At 48.0% G+C, this 22,494-nt stretch overlaps 10 protein-coding genes across 16 annotated transcripts; 7 read left to right on the forward strand and 3 right to left on the reverse strand.

Annotated features, from left to right (window-relative positions):
• Positions 1–3,224: 3,224 nt before the first annotated feature.
• H257_16988 (hypothetical protein) lies at positions 3,225–4,889 on the reverse strand. 3 transcript variants are annotated; one of them, XM_009845616.1, is made up of 4 exons: positions 4,502–4,889; positions 4,125–4,454; positions 3,565–3,743; positions 3,225–3,516 (listed from the first exon to the last, which is right to left on the reverse strand). In XM_009845616.1, exons 1-4 carry the CDS (start codon positions 4,859–4,861, stop codon positions 3,261–3,263), a joined length of 1,125 nt encoding a protein of 374 aa, XP_009843918.1. In that variant the 5' UTR covers positions 4,862–4,889; the 3' UTR covers positions 3,225–3,260. The 3 variants fall into 3 exon arrangements, with proteins under 3 accessions (XP_009843918.1, XP_009843919.1, XP_009843920.1); XM_009845617.1 differs by having other exon boundaries at positions 3,225–3,743; XM_009845618.1 differs by having other exon boundaries at positions 4,125–4,889.
• A 430-nt stretch (positions 4,890–5,319) lies between these two features.
• On the forward strand, positions 5,320–6,499 carry H257_16989. 2 transcript variants are annotated; one of them, XM_009845619.1, is made up of 5 exons: positions 5,320–5,427; positions 5,483–5,579; positions 5,627–5,789; positions 5,848–5,980; positions 6,025–6,499. In XM_009845619.1, exons 1-5 carry the CDS (start codon positions 5,333–5,335, stop codon positions 6,305–6,307), a joined length of 771 nt encoding a protein of 256 aa, XP_009843921.1. In that variant the 5' UTR covers positions 5,320–5,332; the 3' UTR covers positions 6,308–6,499. The 2 variants fall into 2 exon arrangements, with proteins under 2 accessions (XP_009843921.1, XP_009843922.1); XM_009845620.1 differs by having other exon boundaries at positions 5,483–5,789.
• Positions 6,482–8,011, forward strand: H257_16990. 2 transcript variants are annotated; one of them, XM_009845621.1, is made up of 5 exons: positions 6,482–6,678; positions 6,743–6,994; positions 7,056–7,314; positions 7,380–7,492; positions 7,574–8,011. In XM_009845621.1, the coding sequence occupies exons 1-5, from the start codon at positions 6,532–6,534 to the stop codon at positions 7,871–7,873; spliced, it is 1,071 nt and encodes a 356-aa protein (XP_009843923.1). In that variant the 5' UTR covers positions 6,482–6,531; the 3' UTR covers positions 7,874–8,011. The 2 variants fall into 2 exon arrangements, with proteins under 2 accessions (XP_009843923.1, XP_009843924.1); XM_009845622.1 differs by having other exon boundaries at positions 7,380–8,011.
• Positions 8,012–9,164: 1,153 nt separating this feature from the next.
• H257_16991 (hypothetical protein) lies at positions 9,165–10,028 on the forward strand (the record flags this gene model as incomplete). The annotated part of the gene is made up of 1 exon (XM_009845623.1): positions 9,165–10,028. The coding sequence occupies one exon, from the start codon at positions 9,165–9,167 to the stop codon at positions 10,026–10,028; it is 864 nt and encodes a 287-aa protein (XP_009843925.1).
• A 1,055-nt stretch (positions 10,029–11,083) lies between these two features.
• Positions 11,084–12,031, forward strand: H257_16992 (hypothetical protein). Its single transcript, XM_009845624.1, has one exon. It carries the CDS (start codon positions 11,093–11,095, stop codon positions 11,885–11,887), a length of 795 nt encoding a protein of 264 aa, XP_009843926.1. The 5' UTR covers positions 11,084–11,092; the 3' UTR covers positions 11,888–12,031.
• A 2,686-nt stretch (positions 12,032–14,717) lies between these two features.
• Positions 14,718–16,016, forward strand: H257_16993 (hypothetical protein). Its single transcript, XM_009845625.1, has one exon. It carries the CDS (start codon positions 14,740–14,742, stop codon positions 15,871–15,873), a length of 1,134 nt encoding a protein of 377 aa, XP_009843927.1. The 5' UTR covers positions 14,718–14,739; the 3' UTR covers positions 15,874–16,016.
• A 193-nt stretch (positions 16,017–16,209) lies between these two features.
• Positions 16,210–19,067, forward strand: H257_16994 (hypothetical protein). Of its 3 annotated transcripts, XM_009845627.1 has the most exons (5): positions 16,210–17,125; positions 17,582–17,673; positions 18,015–18,236; positions 18,323–18,421; positions 18,898–19,067. In XM_009845627.1, the coding sequence occupies exons 1-5, from the start codon at positions 16,225–16,227 to the stop codon at positions 18,973–18,975; spliced, it is 1,392 nt and encodes a 463-aa protein (XP_009843929.1). In that variant the 5' UTR covers positions 16,210–16,224; the 3' UTR covers positions 18,976–19,067. The 3 variants fall into 3 exon arrangements, with proteins under 3 accessions (XP_009843929.1, XP_009843928.1, XP_009843930.1); XM_009845626.1 differs by lacking the exon at positions 18,898–19,067 and having other exon boundaries at positions 18,323–18,551; XM_009845628.1 differs by lacking the exons at positions 18,323–18,421; positions 18,898–19,067 and having other exon boundaries at positions 18,015–18,299.
• On the reverse strand, positions 19,017–19,892 carry H257_16995 (hypothetical protein). The gene is made up of 3 exons (XM_009845629.1): positions 19,724–19,892; positions 19,357–19,674; positions 19,017–19,300 (listed from the first exon to the last, which is right to left on the reverse strand). The coding sequence occupies exons 1-3, from the start codon at positions 19,859–19,861 to the stop codon at positions 19,151–19,153; spliced, it is 606 nt and encodes a 201-aa protein (XP_009843931.1). The 5' UTR covers positions 19,862–19,892; the 3' UTR covers positions 19,017–19,150.
• Positions 19,893–20,171: 279 nt separating this feature from the next.
• Positions 20,172–20,936, forward strand: H257_16996 (hypothetical protein). The gene has a single exon (XM_009845630.1). It carries the CDS (start codon positions 20,202–20,204, stop codon positions 20,841–20,843), a length of 642 nt encoding a protein of 213 aa, XP_009843932.1. The 5' UTR covers positions 20,172–20,201; the 3' UTR covers positions 20,844–20,936.
• A 502-nt stretch (positions 20,937–21,438) lies between these two features.
• H257_16997 (hypothetical protein) lies at positions 21,439–22,029 on the reverse strand (the record flags this gene model as incomplete). Its single annotated transcript, XM_009845631.1, has 1 exon — positions 21,439–22,029. The coding sequence occupies one exon, from the start codon at positions 22,027–22,029 to the stop codon at positions 21,439–21,441; it is 591 nt and encodes a 196-aa protein (XP_009843933.1).
• Positions 22,030–22,494: the final 465 nt, after the last annotated feature.

A 22,494-nucleotide genomic window follows, 5' to 3' on the forward strand; every position in this document is an offset into this window, starting at 1 on the left:
GCCAGCAAGCCATAACCAACCATGTCGAATACTACTGTAGTGGGTTTATACACTAAATAGATGCGATCTTTGCTTTACATGCGTAGACAATGTAATGGGGATATAGATATTGGTATCATCCAATCTTGTCCGAGGTTCGACAAAGATTATATAACGTTAGTATATATACAGTATACTGATCTCCACCCTTAAACGAAACGGAGCAAATTATGCAATTCACACAGTAAATTAACTCTTACAGGTATTTGCAGGCTGTCTGAACCAACCATTTATACATGCATTCAAGCGCTGGGCGTCTCCAAGTCAGAGCTGAGTATGCCAGTGCGTCTCCAGCAGTTTCTCACAGTGGAAATGATGTCATCCATTTCAATGCCAAACGATTCAAGTGTTCGAATTTTGAAAAAGTCATCACCTTCCGATATGGTTGGATAATATAAAGTTTCAAAAATTATCAAGTTTACCCCGTTTCGTTTAAGGGGGGAGATCAGTATATGGTTTTGCCCAATGCGGAGGGGTCAAACGTTTGGATTGGCAGAAATTCGACATGACGTGATTTCATTGGCTCAGGCGGTTCTTTAATCGATTCTCCTACCGTATAGTGTATATGTATTGCGACAGGTGATAGATATTTCACAACCAGCTGACACTCGTTCTCAAAATTTAGTTATCAATCCATTGCGTCATACAAATTTGAAGTATATTCAACATGTTCACAAGTATCAGTTATTACAAGAAAACTATCAGTTATTACACGAGTCGCAATAGATTAATCTGTCGCAATACATATACACTATACGGTACGACATTCAATTCTGCTGATTCGAATGGATTTGACAATACCTGTAAACATCTCTTGGTTTCTCCGAGCCACATATACTATGTATGTTCCAACACCTTAACAAACGTCTCAAGTGGATATTTTTATTCACGCAGGATAACGAGACTCCACCCAGAATTACATGCTTTAAACTGTACTGTACCGGGCAAAGGCTGATAAATCTGGGTATATCAACGATCTATCTCGGCCGAATGCATCATAATCGACCGTGCACACGGCTAATTCTGTTGTTACGATCTCCATATTAATTTTTGGATTTGAGGTCGACTATGTCAAATCAATTACATAAGCACAACACACCTAGACACGACACAGAATATATAATTGAGTTCAGCCAGCAAATATTAATTGCGTATTCTTTGACCAGGTCCATTCAGAATATACATCATTCAATTTAAATAAATACCTCTGGTCCAGAATATATAGTTTCCCCCACCTCTGCCCTGGTAGTACAGTGGATCACAAAAGTCTGCATACCCCCGTGTTCAACGATGTCATTGAAGGCTATTTTGTGATGTATTGCTCGGTTTGCAGTGTGAAAGGATGTATTCGAAGGACAATTGCTTCCTGGATCGACACATTACTGTAGACCATGCATGTGACAACTAGTTGAAGACATGCGTCACGAAAAAGAATTTCGATTGAATCAAAAGTCTGCCTACCCATTACCAAACTAGTAAGAAATGACGACTTTTGAGCTTTCTAGTACTTCGTAGACCCTCCCTTGTTGGCAATGACCATGCTCAACCTCTTTGGCATGGTATCAATGATCTTGCAGATGTATTCCAAAGGAATATTGTCCCAAATATCAAAAAGACGAGCTTTGAGCCCCTCGACCGACGTCGGAGGTGCTTGGCGCACCCTACGCTTCATGTACTCCCACACATGCTCAATAGGATTGAGGTCTGGACTTTGGGGGGGGGGTGGTTCAACAAATACAAACCGTTGTCGTCGAAAAACTTGGCGACAATCTTCGTCTTGTGAATTGGCGCGTTGTCTTGAAGAAACTCAAAGTCCAGAGGGAGGCCGAGTTTGGCGAAATTTTCGCCTATGCTCTCCTCCACCATGGCAAGATAGTCCGTGGACTTCATTTTGCCTTCACACACCACCAGTGTGCCGACACCATTGTACCCAATGGCCCCCCACAACATGACTGTCTGGCGACCACTCTTGAACGTCGGAGCCAGGCATTCTTCCTTAATATCTTCTCCGACCTTGCGCCACACATAGATGCGCCCCGACGAACCCGAGAGGTTGAATGGACTTTCGTCCGTCCAAAGAACCTTGTGCCAGTCTTCAGGCAAGCGATTTTGGTACTTTTTGGCATAGGCCAAACGCTTCCCTTTGTTGGCCTTCGAAATGAATGGCTTGCGTCTTGCTGCTCGACCATTCAGTCCCTCGGCTTTGATCCGACGGCGAATCGTCTGGGTTGAGATGTCTTTGTCGTGAAAGACAGCAAGACTCTCTTGCAGAGTTTCGGCGCTGAGGCGCCGGTTTTTCTTGATTTCGCGGGTGATGAGCCGGTCTTCGCTCTCCGTCGTCACACGGGGTCTTCCAGAGCGAGGTTTTGGCGCAGATACACCGTTCTTGAACTTCCGTACGATTGTTTGGACCGTTCCCTTGGGGAGACGGAGCAGAGAGCCGATTGTCTTGTAGCCCTTGCCATCCTGGTGGTGTGAAATCACCAGATTTCGAATCGCCTGCGATATTTCGCTGCCAGGAGGTGTTTCGGTAGGATTGGCCTGCATGCTTGGTGCTTTAAGCGTCTTAGCGTGCTCGTGCGAGGTGAGAAGGAAAAGTGAGCTGTGCACGTGATGCATTGAATATTTATTGGGGGTCTAGCGCCTCCAATCGTTTAGGGTATGCAGACTTTTGTACCGTCAACATCTTGACAGACGGCATGACATCCCACTTTTCTCAAGGATGCTAAGACCAATCAAACGGAAGAAATGGTGTTTCAGGTTGTCTACGTCAATGGCCATCTGTACGACGCATTCATGTGATTGGCAGATGCATAATGATCCCACAATCACTCATACATGAGTGCAGGTGCATGGGGTATGCAGACTTTTGTGATCCACTGTACAATACTATAATACTAGTAGTATTCTGTCAAATTGCAGTGTAATCTTATAGATTTGGCCCGAATTTCCGGATCCCGACCAATCGAATCTCGGCGACCAAACCGATCACGAATCTCTCTCATTGGTCAATCTGAAACTACTCTTCTCTGATTGGCTACATGTTTCTTTCATTTTCTTGGTGCTGTCTGCATAATGGGGAAACCCAATTTCATCCAAAATATCGCGGCGAGATTTGAGATCAGTTTTACAACTCGCGCAGAATTGGGAACTATGTAGAGAATTTATAATATGTACTATTAATAGTATATTTCAACGAGTTATGTCTGTACTTGCTCTAACTATACATGGATTGTTTGTTTATTTGCAATGTACCACGCACGGTGCTTGGCAATTTCTCGCTCCGCCACCTCCATAAACATCTGGGGGTACCGCGCTTCCTTCAAGTGGTCGGGAGTTCCATCCAAGTCGATACCCCACGACTTGGCGTCTTCCTCCAGAGACAACAACCCATCTTTCGCAGTAAACAACTGCGACAGAAGCAGTACATTTCGAGCTACGATGCCTCCCCCTCCCGGCAACCGACGAACCATTTCCCTACAACTTAGTCAGCCATCGATTTGAAAACACATGAACGTTAGGTACCACGACATGCGGTTCCTCTGGGGCGTGCCGCCATCGCACATTTCGTCGCTTTGGATTTGCTGAATCACAAACGTACACTCGTCCTGTACATGGAACTCTCCCACAAGGACATTCGAGTACTCGTTATTGGGAGTAACCACGGCATATTGCCTCGTGTGGCCTTCGACTTCGTTGACGATCTAATCCACAAATATATATATATATATATATATATATGATTGACCTTCGACGCCCGATTATATAGATACTGCAGTGGGGTAGTGGATACGTTTGGACACATTTCAAAGGACATCATAGAAATCAGCAGGCAATCGGTCGACCAATCAAAACCCATATCAGAAATCAAGTAGCCAATCAAAGTATCCACTCTTCGACCAATACACTGGACGATTTTACATCGAATAGAAGGCAATACAAAATCGATCGATAGATTTGGCGAATCAGCACAAAAGTCGAAATTTTGGGGAAAACGACAATATCAAAATCAACCAATCAATCGACAGCGTTGGTGAATCATACTACTACCAGTATAACATTAACTAGTAGTAGTATGTACTAACCAAAGGAATCGTCGGGTCAAAGTAAATGACAGCGCACTGCAGGGGTAGTAGTGTCTGGTTGTAGTAGTCGACAAATGTTTCCAGTGACCAGGTCGAGACGGCTTGGCGAATGTACTCCAGCGTATACCCATTCTCGCTGAACGTCATCTGCACATGGAATATGTATTCGGGCGCCGTCGTGTCCAGCGAAGGATACCCATACTGCTGGAAGACGCGGTCACGATTGTGGTACATTTGCCTCGTGATCCATTGCTTGCCTAGGGAGCGCGACTCGGGACTAGCTAAGAGGGAGACGTTCCGCCAAGTCGAGCACATGGCGTTCGGAGCTCGCTTCCATGTACATATCAGGGAAGAGCATGAGTTGGGAGGATCTGTACCTGCAACGACACTTGGGCCAGGACCCACTGGTACATTTCGAGGAGGTGCTTCTTGTTCTGTATCTGGTCCTTCGCTAGAGCTTTGTGTTGAGACTCGGCCAGCCGTCGGTCGCACAACAATGCTTCCGCCACGTCCTTCCACGACAGCATGCGATTGACCTTGCTCGATGCGTTACGGGCGATGGTGGTCGCTTTCGTCAGCTCCAACTGGTGAATGACTTGTTTGAGCTTGTTGACTTCGTTCTTCTTCATCTTGCGGTACTGCACTTGTCGAGCGCACTTCTCTGCACGGGTGAAACCCTCGGCCCACTCAGCCAGCGCCGCCGTTGTGTCATTCTCGTCCTCGCTTGGTGCTGGCATCCCATACGCACAGGTGATTGTATTCCAAGCATAATAGTATATATTAATAAAATAATATACAACGTACTACTACGAGTAGTACTCTGATTAATTGTAAGTTATATTATTAAAATAATTTTAGGTGTCAAGTTGGCCAAAATACTTGAACTATTTTAATAGTTCAAGGAATCCATATTAAAACATTGTTAACATTGAAATATCAATAACACAAATAAGAGCAGCATCCATCTCCAACGGTATTGTAATACGAATTGTGATCAATAACTTACCATATGTTTCAACGGCCTATGATCTGTGCATGTCAACTCTTTGATGATGGCCAGAGGAATTGGATTGATTGCATGAAGTCCGAACAATTATAATATTTATCCATCTGATTTACAACCTTATAGCCAATCAAATCATATCATGCCAATATTTCAACCAATCAAAAGAATTCTTACATATCTCGATTCATTCTGTTTTTCCACGATGGCAGATTGTCGCGACGTGCTGTACCGTTCACTGGAAGCGTCCATTGAACGATGCGGCGGTCGGCTGGACGAAGTCAAGGTCCTGGAGACAGCGTAAGTCCTCATACCCCCTAGGAGGACCCTCACTACCGGTATGTATGTCGTCCAGACGGCACTTTGACAGCGACAGACAACCCAAGGCCTACGACGACACCACCAACCCTGGTGAGAACGCTGTTCGACTTGTCTGTTGTCCCCACTCTGCGGTACATCGACATACACTTCATGCTTCGTGTAATAAATCATAAGGCAGGAAGCGGCTCGGACATGCTTCGCCGCTGCACAGGACATCATGTCATGTGTTCCTCCCGAGGCGATGATTCATGTCAACACGGAACAGTCCATGCATGTTACACTGTTCCACACTTCCCATCCACATGACCGACGACCGTTTTCTCCTGCGATCCGCACGCAAGGTCCGTCTACTTCGTCGCCCCCTTCCCTCCATGCGACCTTCCAACATGCATGATCTAGAGCTGACAACGTTGCGAGACATGGCGGCGGCGTTTCCGTCGTTCACCCTGTCGTTTCATAGCATCATCGTGGCTTCGTCTGGCTCAATCATCATGCTCTTCGATGATCCCCACGACACTGTGCATCGATTGCGGTAGCGTCCACCACCCTCTCCTCGGAAAGTGATGGAACATGTAGACATGAAGCGCACGCAACCTTCCCCAGCCTGCCTGCATCACAGACGACGACGATTGTCCACACGACATTAGCTAGACTGATGTCTCCATCGATCTCTGCCGATTCCCTCGTCACTGTGCAAGACAAATGCCGAGTGGTGACGGCACGACTGCGACGCGAAGCATTCACAGTCCTGCTCTCGTCCCTGTGGTACGTTGAAGAGACCCATTACTTCTCCGCGGGGAGTGGACCTCGTACGTCGATCCCGCTTCCTCCGCCAGTTCTCCATGTGCCAGAAGCATAGCGACGGAGATGCGGGGATGGTCGACAGCATTCCTCACTCATCACTCATGGAAAGCCTCATTCCACGTTTCAAATAAGCCGCGGGTTGTCATATGTTGCCTGTCTTGAGTATATTATTAAGCAGACAATCAAATCCAATACAAATTCCAAGTTTATAATGTAAAATATAAAAACACGCTACTATCATACCCAACTGCAACGGCGCATTTTTGAATTTGAGCTCCCATGAGTACTCCGATCGCCGACCTTCCCGTGATTGACTTGACCAAGTTCATCGGCGCCGCGGACTTGACGGCCGCCGACGTCGTCGACGAATGCAACAAGGTGGCGGAATGCCTCCACAAGTATGGCGTGCTCGTTGTCCGTGACCCGGTACATAGGAAGTCCCACCTCTGACTTCCCGGATGAGGACATGATCCCATTTCCTCCCATGTAGCGCGCGACGGAAGCCGACAACAACCTGTTCTTGGATTTGATGGAGCGATACTTTGAGCACACTGACTTTATCGAAGACGCGCGGCCCGAGTACAGCTTCCAAGTAGGCGTGACCCCCGAACAGCAAGAAAAGGCGCGCAACCATTGCACTCGCGCAGAAGGGTTGGCAAAAGAACACCAGCCAGTGACGCTGTGTCCGCCAGAATTGGACAAGAAGAGTCGCTTCTTCTGGCGTGCGGGTCCTCGTCCTGAGGTATGATCGATTTTATCTATCTGAAGGAAGCTAGCTTATCCACATGGCTTGTGTGATGTAGAACTCGCAATTTACCGAACTCAATGCCGAACCTGTGGTGCCCAAGGCGTTTCCGGAGTGGGAAGATGTGATGAACATGTGGGGCAACAAGATGCTCGCGGCCATCCACGAAATCGTCCAGATGGCGGCGCTGGGATTGGGTCTTGAGAAGGATGCGTTTTCGAGTCTCATGACTGTCGCGCCGCATCTGCTGGCGCCCACGGGCAGCAACTTTAGCAAGTACAACACGCTCAACGACGTCTTGGCTGGCTACCACTACGGTACATTCCTCACTCATGTTCCATTACGTATTGGGTATCATTCTTAATCACTGGGGTTCTTGTAGATCTGAATTTGCTGACTATCCATGGCAAGTCACGGTTCCCAGGTCTGTACATTTGGCTGCGCAACGGTGAAAAGGCCCTCGTTCGCGTTCCCGACGGGTGTCTCTTGGTGCAAGTACGTTCAATTCCATATTTTTGTCTACCAACTTGACTCTGAATCACCCGTTCATCCCACGACGATTCTACGTACCATTAGGCTGGGAAACAGATCGAATACCTCACGGGGGGGTACTTGGAGGCCGGATTCCACGAAGTGGTCGTGTCCAACGAGACGCTGTCCGTGATCGAAGCGCGGAGATTGGCCAATCAGAGTCTCTGGCGCGTATCGTCGACGCTGTTTTCCCACATCAATTCGGACGATACGCTGCAGCCCGTCGGTCGTTTTGCCACGTCAGACCGATTGGCCAAGTACCCGCCCATTCTCACAGGCCACCAAGTGCGTCAAGAGCTGGCGCATATTGAACTCGGCACGGGGTTCACCTTGCATCGGGACTAGTAGGTGAGGGGGGGGCACTGTTACTGTAACAGTTAGATCTCTACCCTGGTGTTGATTGATATATAGACATACTACGTAGTATAAGACAGACACGACACAAAACCGACAAAAGTTGGTCCCGCCGTGATTGGATGACCGACAAATGATTGAATTCCGATTGGTCAGGATTTTTTCGACGATCCGATTGGACGAGGCGATTGTCGTAGCGTACAGCTTGGAACATTTGTAGGACGAGTGGCTGTTGATTGCATTTGTTGATATTGTCGAAACTGGAGACGTCAGCAGAAGTCCAAATTTGGGTGAAATGCTCAATAGAAATGTCGAATTGAAAGCAATTGCGACGACTTGATTGGCTTATGGATTTCGTCCGTTACGAAATGGACCAATCAAAACACACAATACTATGGACAGTTCACATTCGTGAGAAAGGCATCCGAGGATGATCGTACAAACGTTGTCGACCAATCCCATGATTCTCATTCAGGACTAACCAGGTCCAACTGACTTGAAGAAAGGTGTACGGGAGTCTGCGATATTGGTATTATTGACGCTGTGTGTCGTTGGGGTGCATTGTACTGCAGTACTTACTCTTAGTATGAAGTCCTATATAGACCAATCGAAATACACTCTCATAAGGACAGTTGAACCTCGTGATAAATTCACCGAGGTTTATCCTATCGTTGTCATCATAACGTTATGCAAAGCATCCACAAACGAAACTGCCAAAACAACTCTGCGATTGTGTCGGATCCTGCTCAGATGGTCTGTTGAAAGTTGCATCAGTCTCAATTTCCTCCGTCGGAACCCATCATCACTCCAGAGGCTCTATGATCGGATACTACTGTAGTACTGTAGTTCCCACTTGAAATCAAAGGGTAATACAAGATTAATTTACCAAGGAGCAATAGCCACCACTGCCACCATCTACCGTTGGTCTCATCTGCCACCCTCGCATCCTCGCTCGTCATAACACCACTCGTGCTATCGATGTAGTACCTTTGAGAGTGAGAACATGATATAGTAGATCGTCATTCTGTACGTTGGTAGTATGGTGCACGGTGTAACGTTGCACGAAAGCGCTGGAAGAATGGTTCCCTCCTTTCCTTGTTCACATGGATGAACCTGGAAAAACAAATCGTCGTAAAAGGCAACCGTAAAATCCATCAACCCCGTAGCCGCCGTGGACTTATCGTTACTGCCCTACATTTCGTTCTTTGCTGGCATATGCAGCCACTTTTACACAATACCGTCACGTGCTCTCATGGGTACCTCGTGCGTTGTCCACGTAGTTATGGTCGCAGGTTTGCTTGCATTGGTTGTTGATGGTGTGGATGTCAGCGTGGTCGGACTGCCTGGCGTCTTCGCAGCCCCGAACGGCCGTACCTGTGGTGGCAGCGACGCTTCTCGACTTGGCGTTTGCCCCGGCCCTCAGCTTCGTCTCGTGTTTGGGTCGTGTTGCGAAGTCGTGCCGAGCCGCCTACCCGTCATCGTGCTCGGGTGCGTCCCTCGACGGTCTGCGACACCTTTGTGTGAAAAGAAAAACCCTCAGATCACCACCGCATCCACGATGCCGTCGTCAGCGACACCAAAAACGACAACACCAATGCCCATAGCACCGAGGACCATCTCCCCAACTCTCCAAGTGCTAACCACAGAGTTACCACCGCCTTCTCGATCAGCAACGTTTCGTCCTCCTCGGACATCAGCTTTGGTTCGCACGGGCGTCGTTCCATCAACGGCAGTTCCACCATCCGCGACCTCGAAACAATTCTCTCCTTGGGTGGTGGTGGTCGGGTGTGTTTTGGCAGTCCTAGTGGTTGTGCTTTGTTCATTGGGAATGCAATCGTGTTGTCGCTCTCGTCGACAAGGCAAGGGTCGATTCTCGACCAACTCACGGTTTCTATCGACTCGAACCCCCACGAACGAAGTACCGTGGGTCGATGTCCCCGACTTGCGGTCTAGTGACACCAGCAACACGTCGTCAATTGCCATGATGCCACCCCCCACCCCCCCTGATGGCGCTCCTCGTATGTGGGACAAACTGCCCTCTTGCTCCGTGTGCGGGATTGAGGAGTCGACCTTTGTCATGTTGTATCGAGGGGGTGGTGGTGGTACCGACCTGAACTGCTTCCAGTGCTCCAAGCAATGGTTGTAGTGTGTAGGGGGATTGTGTATTGGTCGAATATATTTCACAACGTTGGTACTGTCGTTGCTGACGTAGTTGCAGACGAACAACCGCGCAGTGACGTGGCACGCCGCAGGGTCGTTTGGAATTGAAACTGCCGTCGAAGGCTGGGGCTGGTCGATCGTTGGAGACCCCTTGACACGATGTAGTTACATGTCGGACTGCAGCATCAGCAAAACTTCAGTGGACTTGGAGGGTGTGCGAAAGGACATGTACTGAACGTGGTGGTTGGTACCAGCAGGTGAATACCATTGGACGAGTATTGCTGGCACTTGGGTAACCACGTTTTCAACTGTACTCCAACGTATGCTGCGCGAGTGTCTACTGCGTGAGTTCTCTGAAAACAGCGGTGACGGCGTCGCATACATCGACGGTGGTCGCTTCGTTGGCCTAATATCGCAAGCATAGCTAGCTAGTACTTGTCATTTCAATGCTGCCGCCCTACTACCAACAGGATATGTGTGTGGAATTCTTGACATAATAATAATGTTGCAAACGATCACTGTCAGTTTTATATTCTGTCGTTTTTATATGTGACTTTGTATTCACTCAGCACATTCATATATCTCAAATGTCGTTTCAATCCAAGTTCAGAGAATTTCACATATTTCAAGTGTCTACTGTATACTACTGTATTGCACGTCCGTGGTTCTGCCACGTTATTTCCCAATTAAGTACGAATCGAACTTGTTTGAAAAGCGTACTTTTAAGAGTACTATTGCTGAATCTGATTCGCTATTAATATGTTATTTCAACCAATCATCCACATCACTCAAACGTGAAAGGGAAAAAGCAGCTTCACAGCACCTCCAGGTGTGCTTTGCACAGGGGTAAGGATGCAGTCGGGGTATAGCGATATGCAGATGTGTTGGCTTGCGATGGGTGTGTCTTGTGGAGTGAAGCAGCAGTTATGTGGAAGCTCACTGATGGGTTCTTGCGCCCAGCTTATAAAACCTCCCTATACCTGTGAAATATGCATTGACAGAGGTTTACGTCGAGCCGAACTTTTGCATTCACAATTCAAAGCGCTCAAGATGGCCGAAGCTGCCAAAGCCGAGTGCCTTAGCCGATTCCCCAATGCCTTGAAGAGATCTCCTGCTTCCTACTTCAAGCCGAAGAGCGGCCGTCAGCGTGATGTCGACACCGTTTATGGCCAGTCGTGTCCATTTTACCATGGCTTTGCAGGTCGACTGACGAGGAGCGGCTTCATCTACAACGACGACGAGTTTCAAATGCCATTCGACGTGTCTAGTCAGCAGGTGGTGGACGACGATAGTGCGTTAGAACATGCCGCAGAAGAACACGTCCGCGATTGGCGCCAGCTGCAAGACGCGTTGGAGATGGTGGCCCGCCTTGAACCCATTTGCGCTACCGGACAGGAAGCAATGGCATGGGCGCGGTGGACTGTGATCCCCGTGCTTCTTTATGCCGATCGTCTGATCAACGAAACAACGTGGGCTGCGTATGAGTTCAACGCGTTGTTGGCCCCAAAAAACCCACATGACAACGGCGACGTTAAACCACGCGTCAAGGATTGCGTCGGCATGACGTACACCACAGGAGAGCACTGGGACTACATCTACAAGGGACACGATGGGGTGTGTGTATGTGAGACTTGCGAGGGAGGAGGAGGTGGCAAAGAAGAAGAGTGCAAAGTGCTGTGGACGCCACTGATGCAAGCATTCTCCGACTTGGGCGTACAAGACGTGCACTGGGTGTCGCAGTGGACTGACCATCCTGGATTTGTTGGCGGACTTGTTCCTGGTGGCGGGTATCTCTGCGGTGTATTCGTTGCTTTCGATGGATACTATTGGACCGATCCTGCCTAATGCAAACACTTTACACGTGAATATGCCTTGGCTGACTGCAGTTTCAAGTATCGTACCTACTTGATATCAGGTTATACACTATATAGCCGCCAAGACAGGGTCAAACGTAAGCTAACGTTAGCATGAATATGAACTTTAGTCACGGTTGAACGCACTGGCATCCCACAGCAACGCAGGCACCAGTACACACGTGTTGGAATACCATTGAACCGCAACCCAACGACACCTTCAACATACCTATATCCGTTGTCATTGGTTGGGTCCCGTGAGTATTCTTGCATTTGATTGGCGGACACAACCATAACCGTACCACGCACAATATCTAACCAAACTCTATATAACTCCCCAGGAACGACAGGCACACATTAATACGGTACTTTGCGGATTCGAAATGAACACATTGCTAAAACAAAATCTGCGATACAGGCAGGCTGGGGAAGGTTGCGTGCGCTTCATGCCTACATGTTCCATCACTTTCCGAGGTAGCAGTGGCGACGCTACCGCAATCGATGCACAGTGTCGTGGGGATCGTCCAAGAGCATGATGATCGACCCATACGACGCCACGATGATGCTGTGAAACGTGAAACGACAGGGTGAACGACGGCATCGCCGCCGCCATGGCTGGCGGCCTCGTCAGCTCTAGGTCATGCATGTTGGAAGGTCGCATGGAGGGAAGGGGGCGACGAAGTAGACGGACCTTGCGTGCCGTCAAGACATACACATCGTTGTGTGGACGTCCGAGGGAGCACGAGGACTTACGCTGTCTCCAGGACTTTCCCTTTGTCCCGCCTCCCGTCGCATCGTTCACAGTCAATGATGGATGCTCGAATAATGGCAATCTGCGATCGGAATCCATATGATTGGACGAAACGAATGCATAATGCAATTTGATTGGCTACTGTCAATTGGAAATCAGAATGTCAATGAAGAATTCATGCAAAGTTAAAAGCCATTCATCATACTGTTACAGTGTACTTGCCAGTCAGAGACTTGCTTGAGGGCGAATCTAAGTTGGAGGTAGAAATGTATGACTTTGCATCGCAGTTGCTTTACCTATAGGCCAATCCTGTGGCCATTGAAATGCAACCTAAACGAGAGGATATGATTGGCTTATTTATGAAACGGACCGATGAATGGGCCAATCAAACGAGTTTATTGCAGCACCTGTGCTTCCAACACGTACATTATACTACTACGTACAGTACACGTAGTATACTAGAGTAGAGTATCTGTATGTATATTGTGTCGTGACTTGGAATGAAACATATGAGGATGTGATATCAGCCGATAGTAACTCTAGGAAGGTAGCGATGATTGGTGAGTAGCGAAAACCGCCAGTTTTCTCGATTTTCACTAGTCTTTCCGCAACAAGCTATAAGTGCATTTCGAATCAATAGCTACTTGACAAGTAAGAGGCCGTACAACCACGTTGCCATTTCCACGCCTACGCTTTGGTGGTATACTGTATTGTCACTCCATTGGGTTTTACAATACTGAAGTAGTACGAAATACAACGCAGTAGTTGTAGTTTTTAACAGATATGCGCTTGAACATGATTGGGCAAAATTCGAATACATGGAAAACACCCATATTAAATCGACGAATGCGGTACGCAGGCCGCGCTGGCGGAGTGGGCCGAAGGTAACAGTCATGCCGCCAAGTGTGCACAACAAGTCACGTGTCGACGGGTGACGAAGGCCGAGTGCGCTTTACTCGAGCAAAAACGATCCAAGAGCTGAAGTAGGTAAAGAAAGTATCATGCGTTGATGTTGGTATGATGTATGATGCACGTCATCTAAAAACTTCCAACTGGCCAAATCGAAGAGTGGAGGTTTCATTGTTTAACGTACAATTAATGTAGTTAAACCCAAAATCAAATACGTTAAATACTGATTTCATGCGTTTTATCACTCCCAGGGTGAGGTTAAAGGTCCCAACTGCCTCCGTATATTATATTCGGATAAGAGCCACATACAAAATCAAGATTCATCTCAGCGGCCATGAGCCGATGTGAAATACCACTACTTAGGTTAAATATTTATTCTGGACCAATTCATCACCAAATTTGAATCTGAGACGTAGAATTTCTTCACCACATTGAGATCTGACGATTCTACGTCTCAATTTGCTGAAATTTTGAGTAATGAATACGAAATAGAAGTTAGAAAAAATTGTGAAAAGTTGGTAGTTTATAGGTGACGTGCATCATAGTGTCAATCAGAAAGAAAATTACTTCGGTATTTACAAACTCGATGAAAATGATACATTTAACCTATTTAGACGTTATGTCTCAATAGGTTTAATGTTCTAACAGTAAGTATCATTTTCATACATTCCTTGCCAATTCTCAAAGCGAACTTGAACTTGATTTTGCGCACGTATGTTTGTCTTTTGATGAGGATTGCACTAGGATTCGTAACAATGTTCACGTTAGAGTCGAAATGAAATCAATGAAATAACATAAAATGTTGCGGTTGTGGGTCGACTCACTGTTAAGCAAGGCAACGACAGTGATTGACATATCCGTATGACTAGTAGCCCCGAGTACGCTTTCAGTCGAATAAAGCTCCTCGATAAATCTGTAAAACTCCCAATTAGTGCGCTTAACTACTGTACTGTAACGTCAGACTTCGTATACGTATACAGTAGTAGTACCAGAAGGCAGCAAGTTAATGAAATCTGTGCTTCAAGTGCAATGCCGTTGGTCACAGAGTGCACGATATTCACAAATGATTGGTTAGGTTTCGCATTTTGCTTGGATTTAAGCCAATTAAATAGCTTAAACTTGTCGGCTCCTATTGGTCAAGATCAAGATTTCGACATTTCTCGCACAGTTGAATTGGCTTGGTCATGGTCGTGTCGAACGTGATGAACTTCTGCCGCCGCGTGTTCTTCGGGGTGGCCCCATCGCAGAACGAAGACGTCATCGTGGAGGGCTCTGCCATCTTCCTTGAGGACGGCGAAGACAATGACGACGGCAATCACATCCCGCCATGCGCCAGTCCCAACAACCATGACAGCGACACGGACGACGACGACGATACATCTCCTTCCCCACATCCCCACCGCCTGCCTCCCGCCAAGCGCGTTAAACGGCAAATCAAGGATGATGTTGTTTCGTCATCTCCGCCACAGCATGTTCCCAACGTATACACACGGGTGCTTCTTTCGACGGAACTACTCCCTGTAGTGGCGAAATTTCAACCAGGCGCGTATGTAGATATCCTGCCATTCTTAAAAGTACGCTTTTGCCAGTGCAAGACCCGCCGCGGGCTCGATCGATGGGTCGAATACCTCGAACAACTCGACACCATCTTCCCTGCGTGGTATGCAATCCATGGACTCTCTCGCATCCGCCATCTCCACCGGTGCGTGCCGAAAGGCCCCACGCGCGCCGTGATCCACGCCGCGTCGGTCGGCAACGTGACTGCCATGCGTCGCCTGCGTCGCATGTACCGCTTCAAGCTCGTGCTCGACGACTGCATCATAGCTGCCGTGATCAACGGCCAGTTCAACGTCCTCCAGTACCTGCATGCCGACGAGTCTGTGAACTCGTTTCCCAAGCATTGCATGCAATACGCGGCGGCATGTGGACATTTGGGCATTGTGCAATTCCTAGACGCGTATCGCCCAGAAGCATGCGGCGGCCCGGCCATGAACGCGGCGGCCGAGTTTGGACAACTGCGCGTGCTCAAGTGGCTGCATTACCACCGACGAGAAGGATGCAACACTTGGGCCATGGACGCCGCCGCCAAGTACGGACACCTTGCCGTGGTGCAATGGCTCCATGAGAATAGGGACGAAGGATGCACGGTGCTGGCACTGGAAGAAGCGGCAGAGCGCGGTCACTTTGAAGTGGTGACGTTCCTGCGTGAAGTCGTCCGACTTCCGTGGTCGCGGCGCGCGCTCAAGTGCATGTTGCGATGGGGTGGACCCCTCGAAGTGCTTCAGGACGCGCACACAGCGGCGCTCGACATGCTTTAATGCTCATCTCTGTTCGCTTCAATAGAGCACGTGCTGGACACTATTTTGATTGGCTACATGTGCGTATATCCGTTTCACATTCTAGCCAATCAGTATCCTTCCGTCCACATCAATGCACGGAATAATGTCACCGTTTCCAAATGTCCACGTCGTCGAGCCAGCACATTATCACAGGAGCACTTTTCAAGAAGATCTTGGTGCAATTCAAATAATAACGCTTTGGTCTACAAATACCAAGTTAGATTATAATATTGTAAAATAATCGCGCCAACACCTTGCCCCTCGCCAGTATATCCGGAAAGGGCACAAGTATCCGGACATGCCCACTTTCCCGCACGCCAACTCAACATCATGGACCCATCATATACCACTTACCAGCAGCAGGTGATGATGCAAGAAGAGCAAAGGAAGCAACATCGCCAGCAGCAGCCGTTGAATTCGATGAGCAACATGTATATGCAGCAGCAGCCGATGCATCGTTCCCAGCAGCAACAACACGTGGCATACCCGATGCAACAGCAACCTATGATGCTGTACCCAAACGATGTGGCGCCGTTGGGATCGTATGACGTCGCACCGGTGGCGTCGCACCTCGGGATGTCCGCCCCTCCGGTGTCCGCCGAGTATGGGTACTATGACTCCCAGACCCAAACCCCATCGCAACGAAGCACCAATATCCCGTACGACGACTCGGCGGCTCCAGCAGTCAGTTCCGTCCAACAACAACAGCAACAAGGCGGGAAACGTCACGCCCCGCGCGCCGCGTTCCCCGACTACAAGACTCCGCCGCAGTTCCTCTATGTCAAGGACAAGACGACCGGTGCATCGTCGTCTGTCGCGAGCACGGAGACCCAGATGCGCAACTTGCGCGTGGCCGAGGACGATCCGTCGATCAAAGCGGAACATCCCCCGTCGTCGTCCCCATCGCGTCAACCCCCAGTCGAGCTCGACATGAACATCCTGTCCAAGCTCCTGGGCACCGACCCTTCCCTGATCACCCGCGACCAAGTGCGCAACATCCTGTCCAACCCAGACCTGCTCAATATCTACAAGAAGCTGCTTGAAGAAGACCAGCGAAAGAAAAAGCGACTGGCGCGTAATAGAGACCTAGCTGGCCAGCGACGGAAACGCAGCAAGGAGCTGGTCGAGACCTACGAAGCCGAAGTCAACCAGCTCGAGAACATCCTTGCCAAGTCGTTAGCGCATGAGTTTGGTCAAGGAGATATTCAAACGCTCTTGGAAGCTCTGGGAGGTAGGATGTATTCTATTGACCATACCGATATTTGTGATGTATATATATATACATATATATATATGTATATATATATTATCGATTCGAAATTGAAGTGGAGTGCTCAATCGAATGAGCAGAATCACCAAATAAAAATCGGCCGACAATCGATATATTCGACCAATCAAAACCCACAACATGAATCAAGTAGCCAACCAAATTATTCACTCTTCGACCAATGCAACGTATCGAATTAGTATGTGACTTCAATTAGTGTGAAACACTGGACCATTTTTACATATAAAAGAAGTGAGGGCAAAGAATCGATCGATAGATTTGGCGATTGAGCACAAAAGTTCCAAATTTTGGGTAGAAGGACAATATATATATATATATATATGTTGTGTATTGGTTTCTGTGGTGCGATATACTGTAGTATATTTATATATATGTGATATAGATGTATTTGTTCATTAGGCGAACACAAACAAAGCATTACGTTGACCAAAGATGCCAAACATCAACAAACGGCATCGCTCCTCGCCCAACTCCTTCGTCATGCGCTCGTGGTATATATATATATATATATATATATGCATCCGTCGAAGCTTCTATATATATATTTAAATATATATATTCGATGCATTTGTATATATGTAATGTATTTATCGCTCTCTGTCTGGTTCATATTATATTAAATCGATGTGTTTGCACAACTAGTAGTGACGATCGTGATGCTGCTGGTGTGGCTTTTGTGTATGTGAATCATCCACCTATTTTAAAATTCCTAAACAATTCAAACTACCAACAATGGTTCGATTATTCATGTCTTTCCGTTCTATATATATATATATATATATATATATATTGCACCTATCCTGCTGACTATTGGGGGTTTTGATATTAATAGTTCCAAGACGCGAACGACGACAGCTGGATGCTGGCGTTGGCTGCCTGCGATGACCCAGAGTTTCTATCTCTCAAACTAGAAGTGGGGCTCACAGACGCGCAGTGCCGGCAGCTGGCGCGCCTTGAGCCAGCCATCCACGCCGAAGCCACCAAGGTGGCGCTAGTTGAGAAGGTCGTCGCTGCCTTGCACGCCCAAGAATGGCTCCACTTTCCAAACTCCGAGGTCCATTCAAAGTGATCGATCTTATCGTACAAGTGTCAAGAGTGTGTGTCCTATGATGGGAATGATTGTGGTGGTGACGACTGTAGAACTTGGTGGATCTGTTTCGGGGGCCGCTGAACGACGCGCAGCTGCAAAAGTTTGTCCAGTGGACACGAGTAAACCACCGCGTGATTCATGTGCTGCAGGTCCGTCCATCTAATATTGTCTTTTTACCCACCACTACATGTACACACGAATACATTGGTCAAAGCGTGGATACTTTGTGATTGGGTACTGGATTCGTGTTCTGATTTTTGATTGGTCGTATATCGATTCTATTTGGTGATTTCCTGGTCGATTTTGAGCACCCCACAATCACTCTTCCAATGTCGAATCGACTGTACAATCTAATAAACCCGAAATCTGTAAATCTATAAATCAATGGAGTTTTTTCGAGTTGCCTTGATAATTGTGTGAGCCAATCATATTGTGCGTCCTGTTTTCTTTATTCTTTTTAGCCAATCATATTTTTGATTTGGCCTTTATTCTTTTTAGCCAATCATACGTTTGGTTTGGCCTTTATTCTTTTTAGCCAATCATACTGCTTTTTGCTCGACTTTTGGTTTGGCCATGTCAAGCATCACCGACGTGATGACGACTGACAGTGTGGTGGGACGTACAGGTGGCGAGGGAAGGGGCCGACGCCGCCGACAAGGACGACGACGCGCATCTTGTGTTTGACTTTCCCGCAGATATGTAATCATATAGCATGGTGGAACTACAGTAACCTAGGACGGCATGTGTGAACCAACATCACTGTCGTCATTGCGTTCTGGCGTTGCAATAGATGAGAAGGTTTCTACTACGTCAGTTTGAGGAAGGACAGATTGAGACTTGAAGAGGAATGCTTAAGAGGCTTCCGTGTATCCAGACGATCAAAAATCGTGATGGAATCCCGAGGGGATGGCGCCATGTTGCTTGATGAGGCTCGAGATGGCGCGGAAGTCGGGGTGCTTGGAGTCCCGCACCAGTTGAAACACGATGCTCTCGACGCTCGTCAAGTACACCCCCGACTGCTGGAGGCGCTACAGAACACAACAGAGGCATCATCGTCCCCATCATAAACGAAGAAGGATCGTACGGTCAAGGCCGTGGACCGAAGGAGTGACGTGCTGCTGCTGACCGCGTCGACCGGCACGTGGACGTCGTATCCTTGTTCGAGGAGGTCCAGACATGTCTGCAGCACACACACATGCGCTTCGATGCCGCATAGAATGATCGACGTCGGCTTGGTGGCGTCCAATTCGGCGCGAACATCGTCGGTGAGCATGGAGAAGCGCGTCTTGTCGAAGGTTTTGACGTCCGGGCCAAACTCAAGTTCCGGCACCGTCGGGCCAAACCGAGCCGCGTACTGAGTCGTGACAACCGTGGGGATCTGCAGCGTCTTGGCGGCTTGCACCTACACACACCATTGTCTTGAGAGCGAGAACGACGGAGGGGAAGCGGACCAGGGTGTTGGATGCATGAATGACGGAGGGCATCTCGTAGATGCGCGTGCGGAAGATCTCTTGGATGTCACACACGAGGAGGAGACTCGACGCTGGCGCCACCTTGCCCACGCGTGCTGCGACAGTCTTGGCCAACATGTTCGACTCGTCCTTTGTTCCTGAAGCAAAATGACGCTCTAGCAAACATTGCAAGATCGCAACGAAATATATTCGAGTGTCGTGGTATTTAAAATTCTAGTATTTAAAATATTGAATTCTATGTTAACATGTAATTTGTAACCTCGGATCGTGGTGGATGTATTATATATAGATGTATAATGTTTATTTAAGCGAGCAATTTTTATTATAAATTATACGGAGAAGCCCCCTACAGATATTATGAACAAGATTATTTGTTTTGCCAGGTAGGGTATCCGGAAATCATCCGGATGTCCACCTTGCTTTATGCATCGGCGGTGGTGACACGATATCAATCAACATGAGCTTGTGGAGCGTTCTCAGTGGCGGTGTGGGCGGGTACTTCTCTGTCTACATGGTCCTGGGTGTGGCGCTGATCGCAAAGGCTCTCCAAGAGTCCTGGCTAGCTGCCTTCCGACAGCACGAAGCACTCGTGGTAGGTGGAAAGACGCGGCGGTTATCCAAGTTGCGCTTCGGTTTCTGGTCGCTCATGTGGGCGCACCTCGGATCTCGGTGGATGTATTGGCTACCAGGACTTGTGCTGATATTCGTGTGGTGGTGGCGTCGACACGGGCCTTCGTTTTGGTCCGATTCGACAGACGACATTGTCGACGACTCGGACGTGCCAGCGTTGGAACCGTTCGACCCGTCCTCTCCTCTCTCGCTACACCCAGCGCATCCCCCTCCATCCAAGCAACCAGCATCTTCATCCGCAGCACCACAAACGAACCCTCGTGCCCACAAGAAGCCGCCGTCACGGCATCCACCATCTACTGACAACAACCAAGTGCGGCGAAGACAAGAGCAACGCTTCCAAGCGTTGCTGGCACACAATACACAATGCGAGCAACTCTCTCGACCGCCCAAACCCCATGGGTGGCTGGTATACGACCCGTTGCAAGGCACGTTGGTCGTCGCGGCCACAGGACAGCCGGCGCCGTGACTGAACTAATCATCCCATCTCTACAGTTCATCAACAGTCGGGAAGTACTACTCTATCGTGTAACGTTATTATAATACTACTACGCAGTACTACTCTATCGTGTAACGGTATTATAATACTACTACTACTACGCAGTACTATTAATATGTACCCGGTAGTAAGCACTACTACGTAGTATGTACTACCGAACCTTTGCACTATGCAATATATTACTAATGTAAATTTGAAGAATTTATTTAAATATTCGAGCTGTATACTAGTAATTGATTTGAGATTGAATTTTACTATTGTGCTTTCGAGTGAAATTTCGTGTTGTGGTGTGGTTTTCGTTTGAATTTAATTCGATTTCATTGGCTACTTCAGATGAGCTCAAAATTATTAGCCAATCAAAACCTTCTCAATGAAATTCAACCAATCAGATCGATTGTGGATCGGTTTGGTCGGCGCGATTCGATTGCACCCCCTCCCCAAATTTGTATCAAATCGACAATATATTCAGGAGCTTGGGTAACGAACGGCCAAATGCCCAACTTGCCGTCAAAGTGCTGGTTTCGCTGGCTGTCGTATCGAGGTCGAGCAACCGCGGCTAGAAACATTACTTGGCCGATGAATCGCTTGTTCTGTGTTCGTCGCTCGGGAGCATCTTCGCTCGACGATAGGTAAAATCCCGTGCGTCCTTGTCCATACGGAACAATTTCTCGTCAACGTGTATAGTATCGTCGAAGTCGAGGAACTCAAACGCAGATTGAGTTGGATCGCGTTGAGTTACGTTTGACAGGCAAAACTCCAGCCGAGAGCTCATGTGCGCCTGAGTGAGGGCTGGCTTGAGATTCGTGGATCGTCTGTCCAGCAGCCCTTCTTGAACGCGACGATGGAGCGTGGATTTAGACATGGATGCGTGGTGCGCGGTGCTGCGTATCGTTTGTCGAAATTGGACGTCCACACCGGCCACGGCGTCCAAAACGTCCTCGTTTCTTATCCGTGGACGGCCACAACGACCTTGTCGCTTGTTGTGGAGAGCGTGGATGGATCCATTGTTGTCGTCGTTGTTGTTGACCGATTGAGCATTCCACAGTGCCGTGATGGTAGAGCGATGGCAGCCGTACTTGGTCGCGAGGCGTGTGAACCTGCCGTGTGGTAGCTTGTTGTTTTGGATGGTGGTTCTCAAGTCGACGAGCATGGCCATCTTGGTTGCTGCAGAGATGTCTTCATGGCTTGAGCGTGTCATTTGGCAAATGTACGTGGTGTACCCACATTGGATAATTATATTCTGGAGGTTACATTTTTCTCTATATTAATGTTTTGGCTGGTCCGGGCGTGTTTGACCATACATTATTCAAGTCCGGTGAGTGGTTTAAATTCTGTGGTGAGTGACGATTTTATTTTGATAATTTCGGGCACACCATACAAAAAGGATGTAATATAAATACCATTAGGCGCACCGCCGAATTCACCGCTTCTGATTGGTAAAAAAATCGTAGCAATTGAGTAAACGATACAAATTTCGGGGGTGGGGATGCTCTAAGTAGACATACTACTGTGGCATGTCCAAGTTGAAACGCGGAGGTAATTTGGGACAGAGTAGTACTAGTAGTAGTAGTACTGTATTGTTCTTAGTACTTCCATCAGCATACAGGTAACGACGGAAATC

The sequence above is a fragment of the Aphanomyces astaci genome (genome assembly GCF_000520075.1).
Source record: "Aphanomyces astaci strain APO3 unplaced genomic scaffold supercont1.96, whole genome shotgun sequence".
Lineage (NCBI taxonomy): Eukaryota > Oomycota > Saprolegniomycetes > Saprolegniales > Verrucalvaceae > Aphanomyces > Aphanomyces astaci.